The following is a 26,861-nucleotide window of genomic DNA, read 5'->3' as shown; positions in this document are numbered from 1 at the left end:
ATCAGACTGTAGTAGCTTGATGAATGTCTTGTTTCCATTCTAGAAGTGTGTCTAAAATGCAAAGCACTTCCCTCCCTGTCTAGAATCTAGAATCCAAGAACTACCCACCATTTGTAGGTCATTAACATGTTGACTTTTCTAAGAACACCACTCTGAGCCATGAGCTACATTTCAGATTGGTGACTTCTTGACATCAGGGACAACAACAGTCACATCATAAAGAGATCTATAAATGTAAGCCATCGTTTTTTGAATATCTTCCACTTAAGTTTTCCTCTGAAGTTTGATTGTGGTTTGGAGGTGACTTTGGGTTCTCGAAGGCTATGCTAACCACATATAAGCTCTGGCAGATCCTAACCACACAGAAAGTCTTCAAGTACATGCCTGTAATGTACTATCACCTGGAAGTCATCCTGGTCACCTTCAGAGAAGTTGATCACCACCAGGTTGACCATAGAGTGATGACTTTTTCTCTGTCATAGCCATGGATGAAGATTGTCTGTTTACTGAGTTATAGCAGGCTTGTGGTCTGTGTTGGTGAAGGGAATATGCAGGCTGATGAAATCACATATACCTAAAGTAAATACTCCTCTGTAAAGAAGCAGAAGCACCTAGATGCACCCTTCTGGGAGGAAAGGTGAAGATTTTTTGTCTGAAACTAACCAAATCATCAATCTGAGAAAATAGGGAAATGGCAGGTAGAACTAGATGCTGGACCAGGGAAAGATGTTCAATAGTCATTGGTTCCAATATATGTATATGTATATTGGGGAAATTGGGGAAAAATATATATATATATATATTTGGGGAAATATATATATGTATATATATTTCCCCAATACTGCCAAGGAATTGAGGGCAAAGGTATGCCAAAATAGGATTCAGATCCAACAAGGAATGAGGGCTTTGCACACAAAAAAACCAATCATTGTGCTGGGTGTCCTTTGTTAGCAAAATCCAGAAGGCTGGACAATTGATATATATCTTAAAAAACTTTTACCCTCTATCTTAGAATCAATACTAAATATTGGTTCTAAGGCAGAAGAGTGGTTAAGAGCTAAGAAATGGGGATTAAATGACTTGCCCAGGGTCACACAAGTAGAAAGTGTCTTGAGTCCAGAATTGAATCCAAGACCTATCTCAAGGCATGGCTCTCAATCCACTTAGCCACTTTTAGCTGCTCCCCAAGTGATAGCCCAAAAAGGAAAGTCACAGCTATTGCCAATAACCCTACCAAGTGCCCAATTCCTATCCCTTGTGAGGCTTCCTGGAACCAACTTAGCCAAGAGCTAAGCTGGTCCGGACCTCTGAACTAGAGAGTTGACTGCATTGTTCACAGAAACACATTTAGAGCTAAAAAGATATTAGAGATGACCTAGTCTAACACCAAGGAAGTTAAACGACTTGCCAAGGACCTCACAGAGGTAGTAGATGCTAGAGGTGGATATGAATCCAGTTCCCTTACTGCAGAATCAGCATTCTTTCCTCTATACCACTGGAATGAAAGAGGAAGAGTCAGGTGAGAAGTCAGGTAAGGCAGAAAGCTGGCTAACTTTCCCTGTGGTTTGTGTTTGCCCCTGGAAAAAGCCCAGTGCCCTGGGGATTACTACAAGTTGCTATAGCATACACTGGAAGGCAGGGGAATGATGATGCTATTGACAAGATCAATGACAACTTAATTCTTAAAACACCTTCTGAACTCTTGGAGTATAAATGAAGATTATAATATATGATTTATCCCTTGACTATTCGCATATATGACCGGGGTTTTGGTTTTACAAAATTATTCACCTACAAAATCGAGTAATATGGAAATGTGTTTTGCTTGCTATATATAACCCATGTATAACCCGGAAAAAAAAAATAAAGGGCTAGTCATCCCCTAAAGAAATAAAAACTAAAAACTAAACTAAAAGTAAAAAAAAAAATACCTTCTGAGCCCATCCCTATTTCCTTGGGCATACTTGTGATAGAAGTAGTGGGACCCTGAAACCTTTGAAGAGATGAAGCCCTAGCTCCCAGAAAATGGTCGTTAAGCCCATGGCCACTCACCACATGGCTCTAGAAGAGGACTAAGATGTTGGGCTTCAAGCTTCCTCTTAAGGACAGAACCAATGAATTGAGAGCTAGTGAATATGCTTCAGTATTGCTTGCCTAGAAGAGAGGAACATGATTTCCCACTAATTTATAATTTCTAGAGGCTGAAGCAATAGAGACCTACAGAATGGTTAAGGAAAGAAGGGTCAAAGGAATGCAAGAAAGCCAGAAGCTCAAGAAGGAAACCCCAGAAGCCCTTTCAAATGGGAAAGGCTTTAAGCAGAGGCTCAGTGATGGACTATTTGTCACCTGAGGGTCAGCCTTACTAGGTTTTGAGAAGCTCATTTCCAGTTTGACCACAAGGTAATGAATTTTTTAACCCTAGCAATTCATAAAGACTGTCTCCTAAGGTAGAGTGCAGCTGCAATCTGTAGCAGTGGGGAAAGGACCTGTAGTAATGAATCACAACTCCTTGAGGTTTTGAAGTCAGTTTTAACAGCAACGATCATTCAGAATTGTGTTACTTCTTTTGGTGTGGGGGCATATGTTTAATAAATGGCCCTCTGAGGGAAAAATTTTATAAAAAACATATTTTTGAAGCTTAGCCTGTATTAACATTTTCTCCATCAGTTTCCTAATTTTAGATAATCAACAGACCAATAAATCAAATCCTGATTTTTAGTGTTTGCTAGATTTCCAAGGTGTTAATGTTCACACTGGAAATTGGTTTCACAAACTAGGATGAGCTGGTTTCAACACATTCCCAGTTACTTCTGGGTAGAGTCTATTAATTATTCCCATCCATTTTTGCTGATCTGTGACCCTGGTCAAATCTCTTCTTTCTAGCCTCACTTTCCACTTCTATAAAATGAGGGTGTTAAATCAAAAGAGAAAAAGCAGGGTATAGTGGATAGAAGACTCATCCTGAAGTCAGAGAGTCCTGGGTTCAAGTCCTCTGACATCTAGATGTTTGACCTTGGGAAAGTACTTAACCTCTGAGAGTTCTGGCAATCCTCTAAGATTCCAAGTTTCAGTGACCTGAATTGGTAGTATTAAGTTTGCATACCTGGGCATTTCTTATACCAAGGAAATCAGAGATCCATTGTCTATCCCTATCCTTAGATTAAATGGATGCTAAGGGCCCCTATACCTCCAAATCCTTTGATTTCATGAGCCTTACACCACTCCACTTCAGAGAGTGGCACCTCCAGACTTTCCTCAGAGTCAAGTATTATACCCTAGAGCCCTCTCTCCATTGTCTACATCTGGGAGGAATTTACTTTTATCTTAAGAGGAAAATTCAGGCAGAGGAGAACAACCAGCAAATTCCTGCATTGTGCTTTCTGTTTTGACTTCTTTTTGTTGGCATTTAATCTTGGTCAGGTGGTACAGTGGATAGAGTGCCAGGCCTGAAGCTAGGAAGACTTATCTTTCTGAGATCACATCTGGCCTCAGACACTTATGAGCTGTGTGATCTGTTTGCCATTTAACCCTGTTTGCCTCAGTTTTTTTATCTGTAAAATGAACTGGAGAACAAAATGGCAAACCATTCCAGGATCTTTCCCCCCAAAACCTATATGGGGTCACAAAGAGTCAGACATGACTGAAATGACTGAACAACACCAATCCTAGCTTCATGTGTCTATTTTTTCATCTATAAAATGCAATTATTAATCATTGAATAATTGATTCTAAAAAGCTGTTGAAGTCTTGTATGTCTTAAAGCTCTCAAAATGTGTTCAGTTTACTCTGACTATGCCTTTCCAAACTAATTATTTGTTTAAATAAGTATTTTTGCATTAGTTGTAGCCTTTCCATAAGATTGTGACTTAATGCTTCCACAAATGTATTTGCATTCCTACAAATCTTGCATTTTCTCTAGGGAACCCATGCTTATTAAATTTATTTTCATGTGTTAAATTCTAACAAAAGCAGAAAGTCTTTGTTAAACAGATAATTAGCCTTTTAACAGAAAGCTGAGCAGAAGCACAATTTTATATTTTATATTTTTTATATTTTATATAAATATATATTTTATATAAACTATTTTTCTTTTTATGGGAGTTAATTGGTCTTCAGTCAGATAGTAACATTTTATAAGGCTGCTTTTAAGAGTCCTTCTTGGTTAGATACAGAGAAGGCAAAGCTGGGGGAAGGATCAAGAAGGGGAGTGTGTCCTTACCCTTGCACGTTGGTGTCCCATTTGTCCACTCTGTGCCATTCTCTCTCCAGATGCAAGTAACGATGCCTTGTCCCAGCATCTGGTGGCCTATAGGGCAATGGAACATCAGTATCGTCCCAATAGTGGTACCATTGCCAGCGATAACTTGGAAGGTGCCCCCTTGAGGTGGAGAGGCTCGGCTGCACTGACCTGTGGATTTAACCAGAAAGATCTGTTGTGAAGAATGAAAACAAATGCAAAGAATCCTCTAGATGGAGAATGAGGTGACTGGATTGTGGCACTCAGTGTTTTGGGTGATTGAGGCCAGAGGCCAAGACATGGTCAGTGTCTGCTATTCTCAACTCCATCCAACAAGGCAAGGAAAGTCATCCTTGTGAGGGACGTGTTATCATCTTCTACTGGTGATCTCTTGGTGTTCGTTCTTTTTCTGGTGAATTCTATCTGTGTATAGCCATAGACAATAGGGACTACAAAAAGCCCTTATAGGCAGAATCATAGAAAGTTAGAGCTCTAAGACAATCTAGTCTGCTCCCTCAATGGAGAGATGGGGAGACTATGGACCACAGGAGAGATTTGTTCAAGGTGAAGGTAACATAATGAATTATTGGTAGTTCTAAGACTCAAGTCTACTCCCAATCCAAGACTTTCCCCCCTATAGCATGAAGTTGAGGTACTTAGGGCTGAGAGGTAGCATGGTTCTAGTGGAAAGCATACTGGCCCTAGGGTCAGAGGACCAGGGTTCAAATTCCACTTCTAATATATCCTAGTTCTGTGACTTTGGACAACTCCCTTTTCTTGTATGGGCCTCAGTTTCCTCATCTGTAAAATAAGAGGATTGAATTAGAAGGGCTCTGAGGTCTCTAAGTTTTACTTAAGATCTTATGAATGTCTATTCTAAATGTTTTTTTTTAAGTCTATGTGCAAAACACTGATTTCAGTTCCCTTTTTTCCTCCAGGGACCATCCTGTGATCTGCTCCACACCCTCACCCTCGTTTACTCTCTTCTAACACTAAAAAAAGAAAGTTTTCTTTCACTCATTTGAGAAAAAGTAGACTTATGATCTCCACCTAATTGCTTCTCAGCCTCTGAATGGATTCTCCTCCCCAACCCACTGAGAGCCTAACACTACTGAGGTTAATTAATCATTAATTGGTTTTGGTATTACCTTCCCCCCCCCTTCACCCAGTTGAAATGTGAGTTAGAAGCTTTCCCCAAAGAATTAAGGGTGAAACAAGAATGCCCATTGTCTTTACTTTTATATTTTATATAGTGATAGAAATGCTAGCTATAGCAAGAAGACAAAAGAAAGAAGCTGAAGGAATAAGCATAAGCAGAGTCCAAATTATCTCTACTTGAAGATAAGATGATGGTCTGTTTATAAAATCCTAGAGAATCAATGAGTAAACAGAGACAAGAGTGTTAGTAAATCCAGAAAAAGGCATTTATAATAAATAACAGTAAAATTAATTAAGTTAAAGACATTAAATATAATATTTACAATTATAGATAAGAGGGAAATTATCAATCAGCAAATAGGTTAGGGGCATCTAGGTGGCTCAGTGGATTGAGAATGAAGTGGATAGAGACAGGAAGTCCTGGGCTCAAATTTTGCCTGAGACATTTCCTACCCATGTGTCCCTGGGCAAGTCCCTTAACTCCAGCTACCTAGCCCTTACTGCTCTTCTACCTTGGAACCAAGACTTATTATCAATTCTAAGACAGGAGGTAAGGGTTTTAAAAAAGCCCCATACAAAATATAGATTAAAGGTAGGGGAAAAGGACCTACTTTTAAAAAAATATTTATAACATCTCTTTTGTGGTGAAGAACTGGAAACTGAAGGGATGTCCATCAATTAGGAAACGACTGAACAATTGTGGTATATGACTGTAATGGAATACTATTGTGCCACAAAAAATGACAAACAAGATGCTCACAAAAAAACCTGGAAAGGCTTATATGAAGTGATGCAAAGTGAAGTAAGCAGAACCAGGAGAAGATTGTACATAGTAACAACAATGATGTATGATGAGCAACTGTGAATGACTTAACTATTATCAACAAGGCAAGGATCCAGGACAACTTCAAAGACTCATGAAGAAAAAGGCATCCACCGCCATAGAAGGAACAGATGGAATCTGAATGCAGATTGATACATACCACTCTTCACTTCATTTCCTCTATGAATTTTTCTCCAGGGTAAGCAATATGTATCTTGTTTTACAACCTGACAAAAAAATGTATTGTATAACATATGTACAACCTATATCATATTCCCTGCCTTCTTGGGGAGGAGTGGGGATGAAGGGAGAGAACATGGATTTCAAAATATCAGAAAACAATTACTAAAAAATGTATTGGCATGTAATCTAGGAAAAAAGATAATAAAAAAAACAAAGAAAAAAGGTATAGAATAATTACAAAATTAACTACACTGAAAGGTTAAGTGATTTGTCCAGGGGCACAAAGCCTTTGTAAATTGGATCTTCCTGGCTTTGAAGAGTTCAGATCTCTATACCATAATGACTTTTCACCACAAAATTGTTGTTATTCAGTCACTTGGGGCCCGTCTGACTCTTTGTGACCCCATTTGGGGTTTTCTTGGCAAAGATACTGGAGTGGTTTGTCATTTCCTTCGAGCTCATTTTACAGATGAGGAAACCAAGTTTTGGACACACCCAAATTTTAACTGTACAAAATTAAATATATAAAATTAAAAACAAAATTTTGTCCCAACACAACTAAGGCAGATGGAATCACACAAAAGATGTGGATTGGAAACATTATTGAATTAAATCTTTGATGTCTGACATCTACGAACTACAAAGAACTGACAAATACATGAGATGAATAGCTATTTCTCTCTTACAAAATACTTTTCTTTTCCTAAGAGTACCATTCATTTATCAATTACCAGAAGATAGAAATGGGGACAGCTAGATGGCTCAGTGAATTGAGAGCCAGGCCAGAGGCGGGAAGTCCTGAGTTCAAATGTGAGTACAGATACTTCCTAGCTATGTGACCCTGGGCAAGCCACAATCCCAACTTCCTACTCTTTTTCACTCTTCTTCCCCGCAACTGATACTTAATATTGATTTCAAGTCAGAAGCAAAGATTAAAAAAAAAAAAAAAGAAGACAGAAATGTCCCTTAAATTTTCAGGGAATATATTTTGTAAAAGGTATTTGTTGGAAAGTGTCTGCTAATCAAAACAAAATATTTCCATGTATTTTTAAAAATATGAATGATCTATGGTTTTATCATTGTAGGGAGACTTGAATGAGAAATTTCCTCTAATAAGCAAGGATATTTCAAATTTTAGAGAATTGTCTGGAACTTAAAGAAGTTAAATGATTTGAACAAAGTCACAAAGCCAGTATGTGACCACTGCCATATTTGAACTTCTCTTCAAAATTCTTAGGCTGGCCCACTATACAATGCTGACTCTTATCAATAAATTTAATTTAAAAAATTTTTTAAATAAAAGTGACTATCTTTAAAAAGCACAGGGAGAACAGCTAATTAATGAGGTTCAACATCTTTAATTTCTACTGCTTCCTATTCTTTAGAAGTAAAGGCAGCCCAATACTTACTGCACTTGTGTTTTAACCCATAAAGTTGTTTCCTTTCAGGTCTAGTTCAATATCCAATTAAATGTTCTAGATCAGGGTCACTGCAAGATCAGATAGAAAGACACAGATCTGAGGGCAGAGAGGAACTTTTAGACACTTAGTGTTTTTGAAATGGCAAACCCAAATAAAAGTCATCAATTATTCCTTTGCAGACATTATAAAAAAAGAAAGTCTTAAGAGAGAAACACAGCCTTGCTCCTCAGACTGGTAGCAACATCCAAGGTGGAAAAGATGGGGCTTAGCCATCTACAGTCTCTCTGAAAATCTGAGCTATAATCTTCTTTTAGTGATCTCTATTAGTCTTACTATTACCATCCTAGAAAACTATGCTATTTTATTTCTGCATCACTGGGTATCAATTTACAGTGTCCATATTGAATATTACAAATTGAATATTGAATAGTTTTAGGCTAGATTCTCCAGATTGCTGTCTTGGTGTAGTAGGACACGCCCTGGATTAAGGTCCAGCCTCCCTTCTGCCATTAACTTATTGTGTGAACTTGGACAAAGTCACCTGATCTTTCTGGAGTTCTAATGAGGACCAGATGTACCCCAAGGTCCCTTTCCTGCTTTGAGATTCTAGGAATTCTTAGGCTTTCTTCCCCTCCCTCCCTCTCCACTCTTACACCCTATTCTCAAGACATCTAAGTTCTTGTTTTTATTACCATATGCCCAGAAACTTTATTTTTGATATGTAAAAAGAAAATATTTATTCTGCTTTTAAAAAGTTTAAAAATTAAAAGGTACAAGATCAATGTACAGTGTCTGCTTTCCCTTTTTAATATGTAACCTGCAACATTTCTCCTGACTTGGCTGGATACCAAACTATCTTAATTAGAGAATTATGGAGGATAGGGACTGGACTTGTGATTTCATTTGGTATCAAAAATTCTTGGGTGAGGATACCCTCTTCTCCAAGGCAGGTCACCATTCTTCTCTACAAGCCTTTGTCTTAGGATGTTGTCTAGAGGCCTAAGAGGTTAAGTGATGTCCAGGTGCTTGCCAGATCTTCCTAACTTTGAGGTCAGCTTTCTCTACTATATTGTCTCTTCACCACAGAATTATTGTTATTCAGTTGTGTCTGATTCTTTATGACCCCATTTGGATTTTTTTTGCAAAGATATTGTAGGGTGATAAAAAAAAAAAAAGGTACTGTGGGGTGGTCTGCCATTTCCTTCTCCAACTCATTTGACAGATTAGGAACCTGAGGCAAACAGGGCTAAATGACTTATACAGCTAGTGCCCAAGGTCAGATCTGAATTTAGGGCTGTCTGACCCAGTGTGCCACCTAGCTGCCCTTCACCACGTAATTACAATGATACTTATTAAAAACTTTGACACTGTGGATTTATTTTTATGTGCAGAACAACACTATGAGGTCAACAGTACCCATTTTACAGATGAGAAAATAAAGGTCTGAGGAAATTATCTTATAAAAGAACCCTGTAAACTTTAGAGCAAGCTAGTCCAAACCCAGCCTTCTGCTGTTAGGTCTGGTGGCCTTTCCCTATGCCACACACTGCCTTCTCATAGCTTCATATGTAATATCAAAATGCCCTGTTTCATTTTGCTTTTTTTAAATCTAGGTAAGTTGTAGGGTATTAAGTCTTCATCCAGCAAATTTCCGTGGATAACCAATCTCCTGTGTACTAAAAGCTTTGGAGAGCTAAGAGTGACTCCAGAACAAGTCCAACCCTTTATCTGTGAGACTTATGAAACAACTTAGGGGGTGGGGTGGAAGATCTTGGATCAAACCTTATTTCATCTATGCAGAGAACTCACAGTAATGAAACTCCCTCAGTGTACACAGAGAGGCAGCCAGTTTGTTACTTAAGGGTCTTCAAAAAGACCCAGAGAGGATTTAGTGACTTGCCCAGGGTCACCCAATCAATATATTTCAGGGAGAGGATTTGAACTCAGGTCTTCCTAACTGAGAAGACAGTTTCCTATCCTCTAAGCCAGTGATGGGCAAACTTTTTAAAGAGGGGGCCAAAGGAAAGGAAATGCTCATCTGTCTGTTTCTAAAGCAACTCTTTTGAAGTTTCATTGTATTGTATCCTACTCATTGTATTCGTCAGATTAGGAATAATGTCATGGGGCTGGATAGAACATTTCAGGGGGCCGCATCTGGCCGGTGGGTAGGCCATAGTTTGCCCATCACTGCTCTAAACCAAGCTTTCTTGGAAAGAAATTTTACCAGAAACAATTTTTTTAAAAATCTCATCTTCCATCTCAGAATCAATTAGAACCAATTACTTAGCATCCAATTAGAATCAATCTGAAAATAAGGACAATAAGAGTACCTTACCTTCTGGGGTAGTTATGTGGATCAAATGAGATAACATACATGGTAAACCTTACAGCTTTATGTAAGTCTTAGCTATGAGGAAAGTGGAGCCCAAAGAGGGATTTAGTTTGCCTTAGACTATTTCTGCAGTAGATCCTATACTGGTTCCAGGCAGAAAAGCAAAAAGGGCTAGGGAATGGGGGTTAAGTGACTTGCCCAGGATCACCCAGCTAGGAAGTATATGAGGTTAGATTTGAACTGAGGACCTTCTATCTCTAGATCTGGCTCTCAATCCACTGAGCCACCCAACTGCCCCTTACTAGAAACAATTGTAAAGAAGCTTAAAAACAAATGCAAGATAGAACAAAAATAAACTATTATACTACGCGTTGAAGGGGAAGGGGAAATAAAGGAATGATCACAATGGAGCTAGAACTAGAGAAATCACCTTTTTTTGTTCCTTTCACATTTTATCTTGTAACATAATAAATTGCATACATGCTACATCCAGCCTCATAGACTAATAAATTTCTTGGTGACAAGAGCTTTTCTTAACTTTGAAGTCTCAATGCCTAGCAAAATTCCTGGCACACAGTAGGTGCTTAATACCTGCTGAATGAATAAATAGGATTAAATGATAGGAAAGATTTGGCAGAAGAAAGAGGGAGAACATCCTAAGCACAAACAGACTCAGAAGAGGGAATGAGAGACTTGTGCAGGAAATAGTTACTGCATTGGCTTTCTTGGGGCAGTGGGGCCATGTTGGTACATAAAGGTATGATTTTGAAAAATGATGGAGACCAGTAGGGTACTGATAGAGAATTCTGAATGTTAAGGGAAGGACCTCTTACTACTAGAGGTAAAAGAGATCTGAAGAGATCACCAATCCAACCTTCCAACAACAGATATATTAGCAGCTAGGGCTGCAAGAAATAGCATGCTAGATATTGGAGGCAGGAATAATTGTGTGACTTTAGACAATTCACTTAGGGACAGCTAGGTGGCACAGTGAATAAAGCCCTGGGCTGGGAATCAGAAAGACATTTCCCTGAGTTCAAATCTGGCTTCAGACCCTCAATTGGTTGTGTGACCCAGAGCAAGTCACTTAACTCTATTTACCTCAGTTCCTCATCTATAAAATGAGCTGGAGAAGGAAATGGCAAACCACTCTAGTATCTCTGCCAAGAAAACCCCAAATGGGGTCATGAAGAACAACAGAAGACAATTCACTTAAACTCTCCAGGCTTCCATTTCCTTATCTGAAAATAGGGACAATAAGAGTACCATAACTTTTAGGGTAGTTGTGAGGATCAAATGAGATAACATACATGGTAAACCTTATAGCTTTATGTAAGTCTTAGCTATGAGGAAAGTGGAGCCCAAAGAAGGATTTAGTTTGCTGACTGCTTAGGCTATTCCCTGCAGAAGATCCTGGTAGAACCAGTTTTTAACTGAGTCATTAAAAATGGCAAATTGTGTGCAGCATTCCCCGCGAGACTCCGGCTTTTAGGGTCACCTTTTGGAGCCTTTGGCCTTCCGCAGTACTCCGCTGCCGGCTTGGATTCTCGCGTGCCGCCCTTCCTTGCAGAAACCAACCATGCTTTATCAGAACTTGGTGAAAAATGTTTGGATTCCACTGAAGCCCTACTACACCCANGCTTTATCAGAACTTGGTGAAAAATGTTTGGATTCCACTGAAGCCCTACTACACCCAGGTTTACCAGGAGATCTGGGTAGGAATGGGTTTGATGGGATTCATTGTTTACAAAATCAGAAGTGCTGATAAAAGAGCCAAAGCCTTGAAAGGTGCAGATGCAGCTGCTCCTGCTCATGGACATCATTAACTGGATTTACTTTGGGATCATGTATAATATGAAACATCAGGCTAGCTATGAGCAGGAATTCACCAATTTCCCTTGTTAACTTTTAGACATTTGTTCATAATGAAATAAAGTCATATGTGGAAGGCGATTATTATGTTTCAATTCAATTGAAGTATCATACCCTTTTTTGTTTTATCTAGTCCATACCACTTTGATATATGTATACATTACAAATTCAGTATTTGTTTTGTAACTATAATTGCCTCTCAAATAAAAGTGATTTAAAAAAAAAAAAAAATGGCAAATTGTCTTGGTTATCGTCTGAGTAGCACTTCCTAGGTTTCCTTTGGAATGTCTTCTTTCTTAACAACTATTTTAGGGGAGAGAATGTTAAGTAGTTTTCAGCAGCTGATACACGTTAACCCAAGTACATTTCTCTACTATGGTCTGTCGACATGATAACATTTCTTCAGAGATCATTTCTTCACTGGGAAACTCATAAAACCAATGGTAGGAATTTTACTTTATGATAAGAGGACCACAAAAGAGTCTGTGGTGAGTTCATGATGAACAGTCACAAATTCAAGCCTGCCCCTAGAAATCAGGCTACAACAGGCTTGGGGCAATACATTCACTGTTTCTTGGCTATAACTAGAAATTCAGAAATTTGGCCACTAAAAACTTGCCCTTATTTCCACTTCTACCTTGTCTATTCCACCCAGGTTCACCCACCAGATCAGCTAGCTCCCCAGTGACAGCTCATCTTCATTCCCAAGTATCTTACCTCTCTAGATCTCCCAATTTCTGTCTATTTCACTTTTAATTATTCCTTATTCTCTAGTATAGATCAGAAGACCACAGATTTAAAGCCGGAAGGCCATTGAATCCAATCTCCGTATTTGACAGAAGAAGGAAATTAAGAAAATTAAGTGATTTACTTAAGGTCACAAAGATAGTAATCATCTGGTGAGATTTGAACCTAAATCCTCTGATTCCAGCACCCAGTCTACCTGCCTGTTTTTTCTCAGATTCCAGCTCTGTTCTGCCCTGTAACACAATTCAAGTGCATTTTGGGACCCTCCCTCCTGCTCAGCTAGGAGAATGCCCTAGGTCAGCCAAGATGCCATGGACCTACACATTCCAATAAAGTGCTATAATTTTTTTTACTAATATCTTTAGTCTTGGCTCATAATGTAGATAAATCACATCACCACTACCACTAACTTCCTTCCCTCCATATTCCTCCCCCATACCATTCCCTAAAGCAAGCTTCCCTTTGGGGTATAGGTCTACCAATGGAATTAGCTTGGTCAAAGGACACACAGTTTAGTGTCTATCGGCAGTGTATCAATGTGCCTGCCTCCTCACAGCCCCTCCACCATTGATCATTTTCCTATTTGGGGGCCATCTTTGCCATTCTGATGGGAAGGAGGTAGAAACTAAGGATTGCTTTCATTTTCATTTGTCTGATTGGTAGTGATTTGGAGCATTTTTTAATATGAAAAACCAGAAAAGATCCATATAAAAAACCCTGCAAATACTATATGTACAAACTATAAAAAATGCACATACCCTGTGTACAAAATACTTATAGCAGCTCTTTTTTGTGATGGTAAAAACAAACTGCAAACTAAGGGGCTGCTTATAGATTGGGAAATAGCTGAGTAAGTTGTGGTATATGAAGGTGATGTAATACTTCTGTATTGTAAGAGAGGAAGAAATAAGATGATTGTAAAAAGATATGCAGAAACTTCATATGACCCAGCACAGTGAAGTAAACAGAATTTATCATATCACATCAGCTATAAAAATCAACACTTCTAAGGATTTTTATAAACAGGTAAAGAATGAACTGAGCAGAAGAATAATTATATGAAAATGATAAAAAAAAAAACCCAACAACTTTGTAGGAACTATGATAATGATTATTCATTAGACACCAGGATAGATGATGAAATATGCTCTCTTTGACAAAGTGATAGGTTTAACATATAAAATTCTATCTGTGCAAATATATGCTGGGGCATGTATATACATATATGTTCACATGACATAGGGCAGCTAGATAGTGCAGTATGGCTGAAGATACTAACTGGTATGCCCCTGGGCAAGTCACCTAAACCTGTCTGCCTCAGTTTCCTCATCTATAAAATGAGCTGAAGGAAGAAATGCAAACCATTCCCATAGAGTCACAAAGAGTCAAGCAAGGGTGGCGGGGGCAGCTGGGTAGCTCAGTGGATTGAAAGTCAGGCCCAGAGACGGGAGGTCCTAGGTTCAAGTCCAGCCTCAGACACTTCCCAACTATGTGACCCTGGGCAAGTCACTTGACCCCCATTGCTCACCCTTACCACTCTTCCACCAAGGAGCCAATACATAGAAGTTAAGGGCTTAAAAAAAAAATTAAAAAAAAAAAAGTCAAGCATGCCCTGAAATGACTGAATGTCATATATTTTTTCCATCAACTATATATACAATGTAAACACATATCTATCTATCTATCTATCTATCTATCTATCTATCTATCTATCTATCTATATACATATATATGCTGCATGTATGTTACATAAACAGAAACACTAAAGGAATTTGTCTTGCTTGACTATATATGCGTGTGTGTATATATATCCCCATATATTACATTAAATATTAATATATAATACATGTAATACTTAGCAATTATTAATATAAATATATACAATTTTATATACTTTATATCATTAATGTATATACTATATTTTATGCTATTAATATATACATTATGACATCTTTATTATTATTTATATATTTTACATTTTAGTTTAATTGTAATTTAATTTAATTTTTTAAACCCTTACCTTCTGTCTTGGAATCAATACTATGTATTGAGTGGTAAGGGCTAGGCAACGGGAATTAAGTGACTTGCCCAGGGTCATTTGGCTGGGAAGTATCTGAGGCCAGATTTGAACCTAGGACCTCCCATCTCTAGACTTGGCTCTCAATCCACTGAACCACACAGCTGCTCCTATATACGTGTGTGTGTGTGTGTGTGTGTGTGTGTGTGTGTGTGTGTATACACACATTATATATAAAACCCTTACCTTCTGACTTAGAAATGGTTCCAAGGCAGAAGAGCAGTAAGGGCTAGCTAACTGGGGTTAAGTGACCTGCCCATAGTTACACAGCTCAGAAGTGTCTGAAGCCAGATCTGAACCCTGGACCTCCCATCCCCAGGCCTGGCTCTCTATTCATTGAGCTCCCAAATGCCCCCAACCATATATAAGGAATTTGTCTTTCTTTTTTTCCAGTGTGGGTAGGGAAACAAAATTAATTATATTAATTAAAATAAAATAATAAAGGTATAGAATTTACATGGACTTTCCTATGCATGTAATATTGTAAATATTTGCCTATATTAATTTTACTTAATTGTTTTACTTTGTTACAAGATATTTTTCACAGAATAGAGCTGATCTGTAGATGTTTGTAATGTTAGAACAAAATACACCAATACATTTTTTTTTAAACAGGAGAAAAAAGATATTTCTTCAACTTTTTCCTCAGTAATGCAAAACTGATCTTAGCAAAAAACAGCTGACTTTTGCCCCCTCCCCTTATTGAATGTTACGATGGACTAGTAGGATTCTTAGACATGGGTTCTCTATGGGAAGGCTGAGGTTAATAAATGATGTGTGGCACCTGATTTACATTCATTTCTTCAATCATTAACCAAGCATCTAAGTCCTGGGCTCTTTTGCTAGATATAAATGTTCCCATGGAGTCTCCCTTGTTGGAATGTGAACTCTTTGAGAGGTAGGGCTGGGCTTAAAATTGTTTTTGTGTTGCCACTTAATAAATGCCTAAATAATAGTTACATATGTAAAAATAAATATATACATAATAATAATAAAAACTTCTAGACTTGGGCACTTTGTAGACATCTAGATGTCTGCCCTCCTCTGCCCTCACCTAATCTATGTGCATGTCACGTCCCCATTCCTTCTCCTGGTACAATTTACATGAGGTCTTTGAGGACAAAATTCTTTTCCGGGGGTCCATCTCCTCAGCCCTTTGGCACAGGACTTTTTGCATCATGCTTTTTGAGTTGAATAGAGATGAATGAAACCTGAGTCGTAATCCTTGATGGAGGATCCAAGCATCAGTGGGTTTAGACTTTGGGTACCGCTCTACTGTGCTCCGGACCTGCCTCTTTAGTGTGATGACCATTTGGAGTCTCAAGGTATGTTGCTTTCATGCACCTTGGAGCAAGCACAAGCAAGTAAGGAAGTTCTTGGGAGTGGAGAAAGCTGGAGCAAGAGTTGAGCTGGCCACAATCTCAGACATGAATTGGTCAAGTTGGCTAAAATAAGCAGACGTGGCTCTGGGTTCCTCATTTAAGGTTTCCAGTTCCTCATTCCTGGAGGCACAAGAAAGCTATTTATTTCTTACCAGATACAAACTGCAAAAATTAGCCAGAGGGGTGAAACCTACTTTACCTTCTGGAGCAATATTTGTTATTTGTGCCTATTTTCAGATCCTAGACTTTCTATTAAAGAAAGGGATAGAGCTAAGGTTGCTTCTAGGTCCTGCCCACATCCCAGAGTGTTCTGCCACCATTCTCTTATCCCCACTTCTCCTCCAAGGTGAAGAAAACCAAGAAAAGCTAACTAGAGATGAGATGAGGTGACCAGATTATGGGTGAGAGGAGGCAGAATTCAGTCCTATAAGGTCTAAGTTTCTTACCGACTATTCTGCCATGAGTAGGCATTTATTTGCCCAGCTGGAAGAGAACAACATATATAGCCAATGATATATTTTCCAACATATCCAATAATTAAGCATGGTGTAGTATGTCTCAATGCTCAGTTAATTTATCTGAGAAAGGCCTCAAAATGGCATTTTAAAGTTTGATTTTTTGAAAAAAAGTAAAATTAATTCCAGGGGATTGAAAATTCTTTTGAGAGCAGGGATTATTTTAAATAAAATTTATTTTCTCTTCTTGTTTTTTTTTTACATCACCTAAATTTTCTGTGTATTCTTCCCCCTCCTCAAAAGTCATCCTATAAGATAGCATATGTGTCTGTGTAATGTGGATAGACACACATATACACAGAATATAGGAAAAGGAGAAAAAAATTAGCAAAAATTATCAAAATTTGAAAAAGCCTGAAAATATATGCAAAATTTATGCCCACGGTCATCCTACTACAGCAAAGGACAAAGGGGAAGTGTCTCCATGGAGCAATTCTTTAAGGCCATGATATTTGTAGTTTTGCAACAAGAATTTTGTAGAGCCAGCTAGGTGGTTCTATGGATAGAAAGCCAGGCCTGGAGTCAGTTCAAATTTGACCTCAGACACTGTCTAAATATGTTACCTTAGGTAAGTCATTTAACTCTGCAAAAGTTTCCTATCTATAAAATGAGCTGGAGAAGGAAATGACAAACTACTTCAATGTCTTTGCCAAGAAAACTCCAAAAGGGGTCATGAGGAGTTGCACATGACTGAAACAACTGAACAACCACAATGGTTCTTTGCATTACTTTTTTTTTTTTTTTACAGCACAATGCTATTCCATTCCATTTGTATGCTACAGATTGTTTATAGCCTTTCTCTGGTCGATGAGTACCTAACTTTGTTTCCAGTTCTTCACTACCACAAAAAAAGGGCAGTTATAATGGGCACATCTTTTTATCACTGGCCCCCTCAGGTTATATGCCACAGGGATTATTTTTCTTCAACCTCTGTAGCTTCAGGTCTAGCACAGAGCTTCGATCAAATTAAGAGCTTAATTATGTGTTGGAATTAAAGTCCAGTGATTCCCAGGGCAAAGGGACAGATTGGACAAGGAAGACACTGTTACTCCAGGAGAAAATGCCTTCAAGGTGACTAATTCGATCAACACTTCAAAATCCCCAGCACTTAATCATACCTTCCAGCTTGGAGGCTTTCTCCTTTCAAGTTACGGGGCAGATGGACACATCTCCCAGGTGTCAAGGAGATCAGACAGAGCAGTTTGAATGAACACCCTACAGAGCTCACTAAAAGAGCTCCTTTACACCAACCCAGCATTAATTGCCCTAATGAAATGAATAAGGAAAGAAATACATTATTAGTCCATTACCAGTCCTCACACAAAACCATCCTGAATTCCGTCCTCTCAGAGGGACTGAAGACTTTAATGCTGAAGACTCTCTCTAGATATCCTCGGTTGTATCTCTTCTAGTTTTTTTTTAAATTCCTTCTTGTTCATTCTTTTTTTTTTTTTATTCTTTTTTTTTTATTTTTTAAACCCTTAACTTCTGTGTATTGACTTGTAGGTGGAAGAGTGGTAAGGGTAGGCAATGGGGGTCAAGTGACTTGCCCAGGGTCACACAGCTGGGAGGTGTCTGAGGCTGGATTTGAACCTAGGACCTCCCTTCTCTAGGCCTGGCTCTCAATCCACTGAGCTACCCAGCTGCCCCTCTCTTCCTAGTTTTAAAGCTGTCAGCAGCACCCTGTGTGCACCGAAGTGATTCATGTGCTGCCCTAGTTCTGGGGATGCCTGTCGTCCCTTTTGAGGGGTCTGGATCTTAGTCTTCCCTAACTGATCCTTCAATGCCCCTTTTGGTGTCTCCAGATAAGCCCCTTAAATGGAAGACTGTTCAATGGCTTTCAGCACCAACTCTATGAAAGTTCCTTGACATCACCTCGCCTTCCACCATCCCATCTCCATTCCAGCAACAGAACCCAACTAAGCACTGAATCCAGTAATGGTAACAATGAATCAGTCAATAAGCAGAGAGTCAGTTTGTGAGCATCTATTTAAACCTCAATTATGTGCTAAGCACAAGAGATAAAAGGGAAAGCAAAAATTAAAAATCTTGTAGTCTTTGCCCTCAAACTCACACACTAAGGAAATGAGCAAATGCCTATAAACAAGCTACATATAGGATAAACAGGAAACAACAGAGGAAAGCACTAAAATTAAGAGAGATTGGAAAAGGCTTCCTGTAGAAGGTGGGATTTACCTGAGACTTAAAGGAAACCAGGGAAGCCAGGAGGGAGAGCTGAGGAAAGAAAACATTCCAGGCATAGGAAACAGCCAGAGAAAATGCCAGGAGTCGAGAGATGGGGTGTTTTGCTCTCGGAACAGCAATGTGGTCACTGAATCAAAGAGTATGTGGAAGTGGTGTGATGTTTTTGTTTTTGTTGTTGAGAAGTGTCCTTCTTCATGTTGGGTCTTCATTACCCCATCTGGGATTTTCTTGGCAAAGATACTGGAGTCATTTGCCATTTCCTTCTCCAGCTCATTTTACAGAGGAAGTAACTGAGGCAGACTCACCCAGAGACACAGCTAAGAAAGTTGAAATTTCTCATATTTGAACTGAGTCTTTCTGGCTTCAGACCCAACACTCTATCCATCCTGACACTTAGCCTCCCTGAGTAAAGTTTAAGAAGACTGGAAAGATGGGGGCAGAGAAGGTTAGGTTATGAAGAGTTTTGAATACCAAAGAGAGGATTTTATATTAATTCTGGAGGAGATGGGGAACTACTAGAATTTATTGAGTGACATAGTCACTCAATATTGAGTGAATAGGGTAACATAGTCAGATCAGCACTTTAGGAAATCATTTTGGTGGCTGAATAGAGGATGGACTGGGAGGATAACAGTAATAATTATAACATTTATATAGTTCTTAAATTTTACACAGCATATAACAACATTTGAAACATGTTTGTTTTATAGATGGGGAAACTGACACAGATTAAGTGACATGCCCATGGGTACATAACTGTTGGAATTTAAATCCACGTATTACCACACTCCAGGATTAATGACACTCTTTCTATTAAATCTTACTAGAATCTACCTTTCAGGGACAGGGGCTGACTCAGGGCAAAATTGGAAAATCCATTCATTTACTCACTGAATACTAATCTCATGTAAAATATTGCTCGCTTAGACTGGAGATGGCCAGATTGACTGCACTTCTTTGTTACAAAAGGTGATTCTATGATGGGAAAAGGATGTCATTGGGAAGGACAGCAATGTCCTGCAAGAGAAAGCCAAATTGCAGAGGAATAAACCAGGTCTTTGCCCTTTATTAGTAATCAACTCAGACATATGCCATTTGCTCCTCTACAAAAGGGGAATTCTAAGTTAGAGAATGAGTTAAAAAGAATGATTTGTTGGGATGTCCTCATAATTGAGTGTGCCCAACTTAAACCCACACCTGGGGTTTTGGCCAAGGATTCCTACTATAATAACAGTTCAAAGGCCTTTAAAAAGGCCTTGAAGGGGGCAGCTGGGTAGCTCAGTGGATTGAGAGCCAGACCTAGAGATGGGAGGTCCTAGGTTCAAATCTGGCCTCAGACACTTCCCTGGGCAAGTCACTTGACCCCCATTGCCTACCCTTACCACTCTTCTGCAGTATTGGCTCCAAGACAGAAGGTAAAGGTTTTAGTGGGGGGAGGGGGGAAGGCCTTGAAAACTTTATATAGAACTTTCACATTCATTATTTTAACATGAGGTAGTAAAGACACTCCATCTCCTCAAATGTTAAGAGTAAGGACTCTTTAACTTTACAGCCCCAGGTCTATCACAGCGTCCTGTTTATGACAGACTTTTACAGATATTGGTTGAATTGAACTGAATACCTATAGAGAACTCCAGAGAAGGAAGAAGAAATGGCCTCTGAGAAGAAGTAGGATCCCAGCCCCAAAAGGAGATTTCAACTTAACAAAAGAATGAATGAATGAATTTTTAAAAATGTAGTAAGCATTTATTAGTGATAAGGTTGATTTGGAACAATTATCATTAATTCAGAATCATTATTGATAGATAAATAAGATTATTAAGTTGTAACTGTTGATTTAATAGTAAGAGATTGTTCTAGTTACTGGTTAAATGAATAACTGAGTGTAAGACATCTACTATATATAATTTGTAGTAGTAGTATTAAGGCAATCTTTTACAATTATACAGATCCCCAATAATCATATAGACCTGTAGATGTGATCTTTCCTTTTGTGTGTAAATAAGTTATTTCCCTGCTTCCCTAATTGGTTTACCCAATATAAAGATTTGTTTTTGAGATGACTATGCAAAAAAGACTGTAGAGACTGAAATGGTCACAGATCATTGTAAAAATTCCCTTGAGGACATAGACATTTCACCACCATCACCTCCCCTGCCTGGCTTTGAGCCCTCTTGAAAGGAATAACACATGAATTGTTAGCCCTGTTATTGGAAAGGGTAGAAAACAAGTCTGTAAGTTCTTCCTTTTGTCTATAAAGATCTGGCACCAAAGATGCTCAGGGTCTCCATCTAAGCTGGATGTCTACATATCCATTAACTCTATGTCTCTTGAGCATATCAATGTCAGTGCATTTGGCTTTGTGTGACATATTTACTATCATCATTAAAGTCAATTTGTTAAGAAACTTTGCTCTCAGGCTTTTTTTTCTTTATGCTAGGTACCAGGCACTGTGCTAAGCCTGATGGATACAAATACAAAAGCAAAGGCAGTTTCTGTTCTTGAAAATTATGTATTATAAGAGGTAAAAGTAGAAACCAGGGAAAGGAGGCTTCAGTTTAGAAAATGAAAGGATGGGGATAGCTAGGTGCTAGCAATGTTAGAGTTAGATCTGGAGATGGAAGGTTCTGGGTTTGAATCTGGTCTTGGATACTTTCTAGCTATGGGACCTTGGGTGAGTCACTTAACCCCCATTGCCTAGCCCTTACCACACTTCTGCTTTAGAATCAATACATAGTATTGATTCTAAGATGGAAGGTAAGGGTTAAATAAAAGTCGATGAGTAGGATGGTCATAGGAAAGAAGATTGACACATCTCATCCAGGTATAATGGTGGGGATGATTTGATCATAGTTCCAGAATGAGGTGGAGGAGAATTGGGAGAAGAGTGGAAAGGTGATGGGAAAGATCAATGTATATCAAGATGGCCCTGGATTAGGCAGAGAAATATGACTAGAACTGTCTGAAATAGTGAGCCATGAGAAGAACTGTATCTAATCATTAAAACTGTCCAACAAGAATGGCCTTTCTAGGAAGCCACTGGTCAAACAAGGTTTCCAACACATCAGACTGATGGAAAAAGAAGAATGGGGTATGGAGGGTGGTGGATTAAATATACTATAAAGTTCCTTGCAACTTTTAAGATGTGCGGATGGCTCTTTTTACAGTAACAAAGAATTAGAAATTGAGATGTTCATTAATTGAAGAATGGCTAAATAAATTATATTATATGAATGACATCTTTCTATTGTGCTCTAATGTCTGACCTGGCCCTAAGTGTTTCCCTGATCCACTTCCTTAGTCAAAATGAACTTTCCAACCATATCTCCCTTGCATTTTATATAGCTTTTTGTTCACATCTACTACATTTATTATTTTGTTCTTGAGCTATCTGTTCATGGGTTATGTCCAAGTCCCCTGCTTCCATTCCCTTCATGAGGGCTATCTTAGAAGCCATCAAGAGCACCAGAGAAAAAGGTTTGGCATCAAATATAAAAAAGTCCCAGCCCTGCTACTTTTTAGTTATGTGACTTAAAGCTAGTCACTTAATTTCTCCTGGCTTTAGTTTTCCTCATCTTTAAAAGAAGGGTTGGGTTGAATAATCTCAGAGGTCCCTTCTAGCCCTAAATCTTATGATCCTTTGCCCAAGGCTTGTTTTCTGGCTTCACTAATTAAGAGCTATGTGATCTTAGAGCAAGTCACAATTTCCCTGTGCTGCAGAATCCTCATCAAAATAAGAGAGGGGAAGGAAGGAAATAAACATTTATTAAGTGTCTACTGTGTGCCAGGCTCTGGCAAATATCAACTCATTTGATCCTATCAATATCTCTGGGAAGTAGGTGCTACTAATCCCCCCATTTTGTAGTTGAGAAAACTGAGGGAGATGGAGTTTAAGTGATTTACCCAGGGTCACACATCCAGAAAGTGTCTGAGGTTGGATTTGAACTCAGGTCTTCCAAGTTCAGGCCCTAGTCCTCTGTCTATTGTTCCACCTTGCTGCCTCATTGCTCATTTCATAGAACTGTTGGGAGAATCAAATGCGATCATGTATATAAAGCATAATATAAATATTGGATCTTCTCTCAGTATAGTCTATACACAGTAAGCATTTACTGCTGATATCTGTGAAAATGAATTGGTATTGATAATGAATTAACTGGTTATTCAAGGCTCAGTTCCCCACTTACTCTATGTTGATAGCATCACTATGCAGATCTGACTCCTTTTATTCCAGTCCAAATGGGCACCCTCCCCATTCCTATTTTTCTCAAATGTATATTAAAACAAGCTATGAAACTGTATGGAGGGGAAAATAGCTAGTTGAAAGGCAACGAATGGACGGATAGTCAGGCTAGATGATTGCCCACATTTAAAAAAATATTCTCTATTAATTTCAATGAATAAATTTGTTTGGCACCTAATCATTTTTCCCCCTACCAGAGCCAAAAAAAAAAAATTCAAGTCATGATACCCTCAAATTAAATAGATGGTCTTATTTGAAAGCAGCCCTCCTGTCCTTGCTAATCAAAGCTTCCTATTCATTCCACAGGACCAGATTTAGGTTAGAAAATCATCAGTAGATTATATCCTGAGGCCATTCACAAGGAGAATTATTCATTACACTGATGGAGCCACTCTTTGCCATAGGGAGTAATGGAATTCTACAAGGCTCTATCTGGAATTGACCTTAGGTCACATCTCTTCTTTGCTTAATGGATGAGTCCTGTCTAAAGCGCCACTAACAAGTGGTCATCAGCATTCGCTTGAACACTGCTAGTGATAATGAGGTAGGCAGTTCTACCCCTGGACAGCTCTGATTGGCAGGAAGATATTTCTTTTATGGATCTGAAACCTGCCTCCTAGAACTGCAGACCACTGGATGTTGGCTCTTTCTGCAGGGATGGAGAACAAATCTAATCCCATTTTCTCATGTGATAGCCCTTTATGTTTAAAGGCAGTGATTATGTCCCAGCTAATTCTTCTTCAAGCTAAACATTTAGTTTATTCAATCAATAAACATTTATTAAATGCCTACTGTATATACAGCACTATGTTAAACATGAAAGGAAATAAAATGCAGGTAAGGACATAATCCCTACCTTATAGAATTCTCAGTTTAATAAAAATACAAATTTTCTTGATAGGCTGAACGAAAGTGTCCAATCTAATCTAACACAATGAAATAGAGATAAGTGAGAAATTCTATTTTTTTTTAATCCTTATCTTCCATCTTAGAATCAATCAATGCTATGTATTGGGTCCAAGGCAGAAGAGCAGTAAGGGCTAGGCAATGGGGATTAAGTGACTTGTCCAGGGTCACACAGCTAGGAAGTGTCTGAGAAGTCCTACATTTTGGTTAGAAATAAGCTGCATAAGTATAGGGTGATGGTGGTTTATATAGTTAGACAATAGTCTCTGTGGGAAAAAAAAACCCAAAACCTCATAGTATTAGTAGACTGCAAGCTCAATGAGTCAACAGCATGAGGTAGCAAAAAAACCCAAAAAAACTAGTGTTCTTTTTTTCTTTTTTTTTTTTTTAAACTCTTATCTTCCATCTTAGGATCAATACTGTGTATTAAGTTTCCAAGGCAAAAGAGGAATAGGGGCTAGGCAATGGGGATTAAGTAATTTGCCCAGGGTCACCACCCAGCGAGGAAGTGTCTGAGTCCAAATTTGAATCCAGAACCTCCTGTCTGAGCCTGGCTCTCAATCCACTGAGCTATTCAGCTAGTTCCACCATTGAGCTATAATAGAAGACATAATAGAATTTAATGTGTCCTAATAGAAGGAAGGGGGGAGTCCTGCTGTCTTCTGTCCTGAACAGATCATATTTGGAGGCTTGGGGTTCAATCATGGTTTTAGGAAGTACATGGATGTGTCGGTGTGTATTGATGGAAGCTCAACACCTTGTTAATGTCTCTTCTCAAATGTATTAACCCAAAACGGTCCCAATACCACAGCGGTGTTCAGAATGAAGCAGTGAACCGCAGAAAGATATTTAATAAATACCTGGCATTTATTTATATATGCTTTACAGATATTATCTCATTGTATACTCACAACAACTCTGGAAGATAGATACTATTGTTAGCTCCATTTTATAGATGAGGAAACTGAGACAGACAGCAGTTAAGCAACTTGTCTAGTATTTTTTGACTCCAAGTCCAGTGCTCTATCCACTGGACTGCAGATCCATCGACTTTCTCTTTATGGATACTCACAATATTGATGGAGCTGAGACTTTATCAACACGGGCATCTCCCCCCATTCATACAAGTTACAGTCTTTTTATGTCTTCTTATCCAACAGGATTCTTGTCCAAATAAATTCTTTTTAGAGGATTAACTCTTTCAGAGCCTGAAAGATGCCCTTAGGGTTTGTTTTTTTTGTTTGTTTTTTAACTCTAGAGGGTATCACTATATCTACTCAACCTGCTTTTTTACTTTCTTCAATTCTTACTGACCCATATTATTGCACTCAATGTTGTTTTTATGACACTTCTCATACCCAAGTTGTCAACAGCTTGTATTGAAGCCTTCCTCCCACTATGTACTTTTCTGTTTTCTGGGTCACTTGCTAATTTTTTTCCCCATAAGATCATGGTGGATCATGACTCAAAGCCAAAGCATGTCATCAGAAGAAGTCAATATTCTTCCTATTATATTCATACTAATGATGCAAATAAAGCCAACCCACATCTCATTCTGTGGGGCTCTGATCCATGGCCTCCCATTGGTCCTCCATAAAAGGACCACCCAACTTGTGGAGGTCCTTCTTCTAGCTATGGTATATCATTTTGCCATGATGCTTTTCTAAAATTTCTGCACCAATATTAATGCACAATCCAAACAATGCACTGTTTGGAACTGTGATATCTAGTCATTTTGTAAATCAGTTTGAGACTCTGCCCCAAAAGTTACTAAACTCTGCCATCTTTTAACCCAGAGATTCTACTACTGGGCCTAGAGTTCAAAAAAGACCAAAATATGGGGGCAGCTGGGTGGCTCAGTGGATTTAGAGCCAGTCCTGGAGACAGGAAGTCCTAGGTAGGTTCAAATCTGGCCTCAGACACGTCCTAGCTATGTGATCCTGGACAAGTCATTTAACCCCCTATTGCCTAGCCCTTACCACTCTTCTGCCTTGGACCCAATACACAGTATTAACTCCAAAATGGAATGTAAGGATTTAAAAAAAAAAAGATCAAAAAAGAAAAGGATCCCTCTATGGGAAAATACAGTAGCATCTTTTGCCTTAGCAAATAACAAAAACTAAGAGGAAAACTATTGAGAAATGCCTGAATATATGAATTATGTAGGCACCACTGCACCATAAGAAATGATGAAGGGACCTGGTTTCAGTGTAACCTGAGAAGATATGAATTGATGTAGCATAAAGTGAGTAGAACTTGGAAGGATAATTTATACAACAACAATAGCACAATAAATCAAACAATTTTGAAGGATATAAGAATCCTGATCAATGACCCACCATGATTCCAAAGAACTACTCATGAAACATGGTTCCCACTTCCTGACAAGAAGCAATGGACTCTGGGTGCAGAATGAAATACACATTTTTAGACATAGCTAATATGAGATTTTGTTTTGCTTGATTTTATATATATATTTTTTATAGAAGTTTTGATTTTTTTTTCTAATGGGAGGTGGGAGGGAGAGAAATGCCATAGTATCTTTTTAAAAAAAAATTTTTTTTTTAAGCCCTTACCTTCCGTCTTGGAGTCAATACTGTGTATTGGCTCCAAGGCAGAAGAGTGGTAAGGATAGGCAATGGGGGTCAAGTGACTTGCCCAGGGTCACACAGCTGGGAAGTGTCTGAGGCCAGATTTGAACCTAGGACCTCCCCTCTCTAGGCCTGCTCTCAATCCACTGAGCTACCCAGCTGCCCCCTC

At 38.6% G+C, this 26,861-nt stretch overlaps 2 protein-coding genes across 2 annotated transcripts in view; one reads left to right on the top strand and one right to left on the bottom strand.

Moving 5' to 3' along the window:
• The window catches only part of SUSD3 (sushi domain containing 3), a 79,122-nt gene that overhangs the window by 19,097 nt on the left and 33,164 nt on the right, over window positions 1-26,861 (bottom strand). The window contains exon 2 of the mRNA XM_044683549.1: window positions 4,220-4,408. Within this exon, the coding sequence (XP_044539484.1) occupies window positions 4,220-4,408 (189 nt within the window). The remainder of the gene's footprint in view (window positions 1-4,219; window positions 4,409-26,861) is intronic.
• On the top strand, window positions 10,896-12,107 carry LOC123232527 (ATP synthase subunit ATP5MJ, mitochondrial-like). The gene is made up of 2 exons (XM_044658975.1): window positions 10,896-10,939; window positions 11,779-12,107. The coding sequence occupies exons 1-2, from the start codon at window positions 10,896-10,898 to the stop codon at window positions 11,978-11,980; spliced, it is 246 nt and encodes an 81-aa protein (XP_044514910.1). The 3' UTR covers window positions 11,981-12,107.

The sequence above is a fragment of the Gracilinanus agilis genome, chromosome 1 (genome assembly GCF_016433145.1).
Source record: "Gracilinanus agilis isolate LMUSP501 chromosome 1, AgileGrace, whole genome shotgun sequence".
In the NCBI taxonomy this organism is placed as follows: Eukaryota; Metazoa; Chordata; class Mammalia; order Didelphimorphia; family Didelphidae; genus Gracilinanus; species Gracilinanus agilis.
This window is presented reverse-complemented; position numbering and strand designations above follow the sequence as displayed.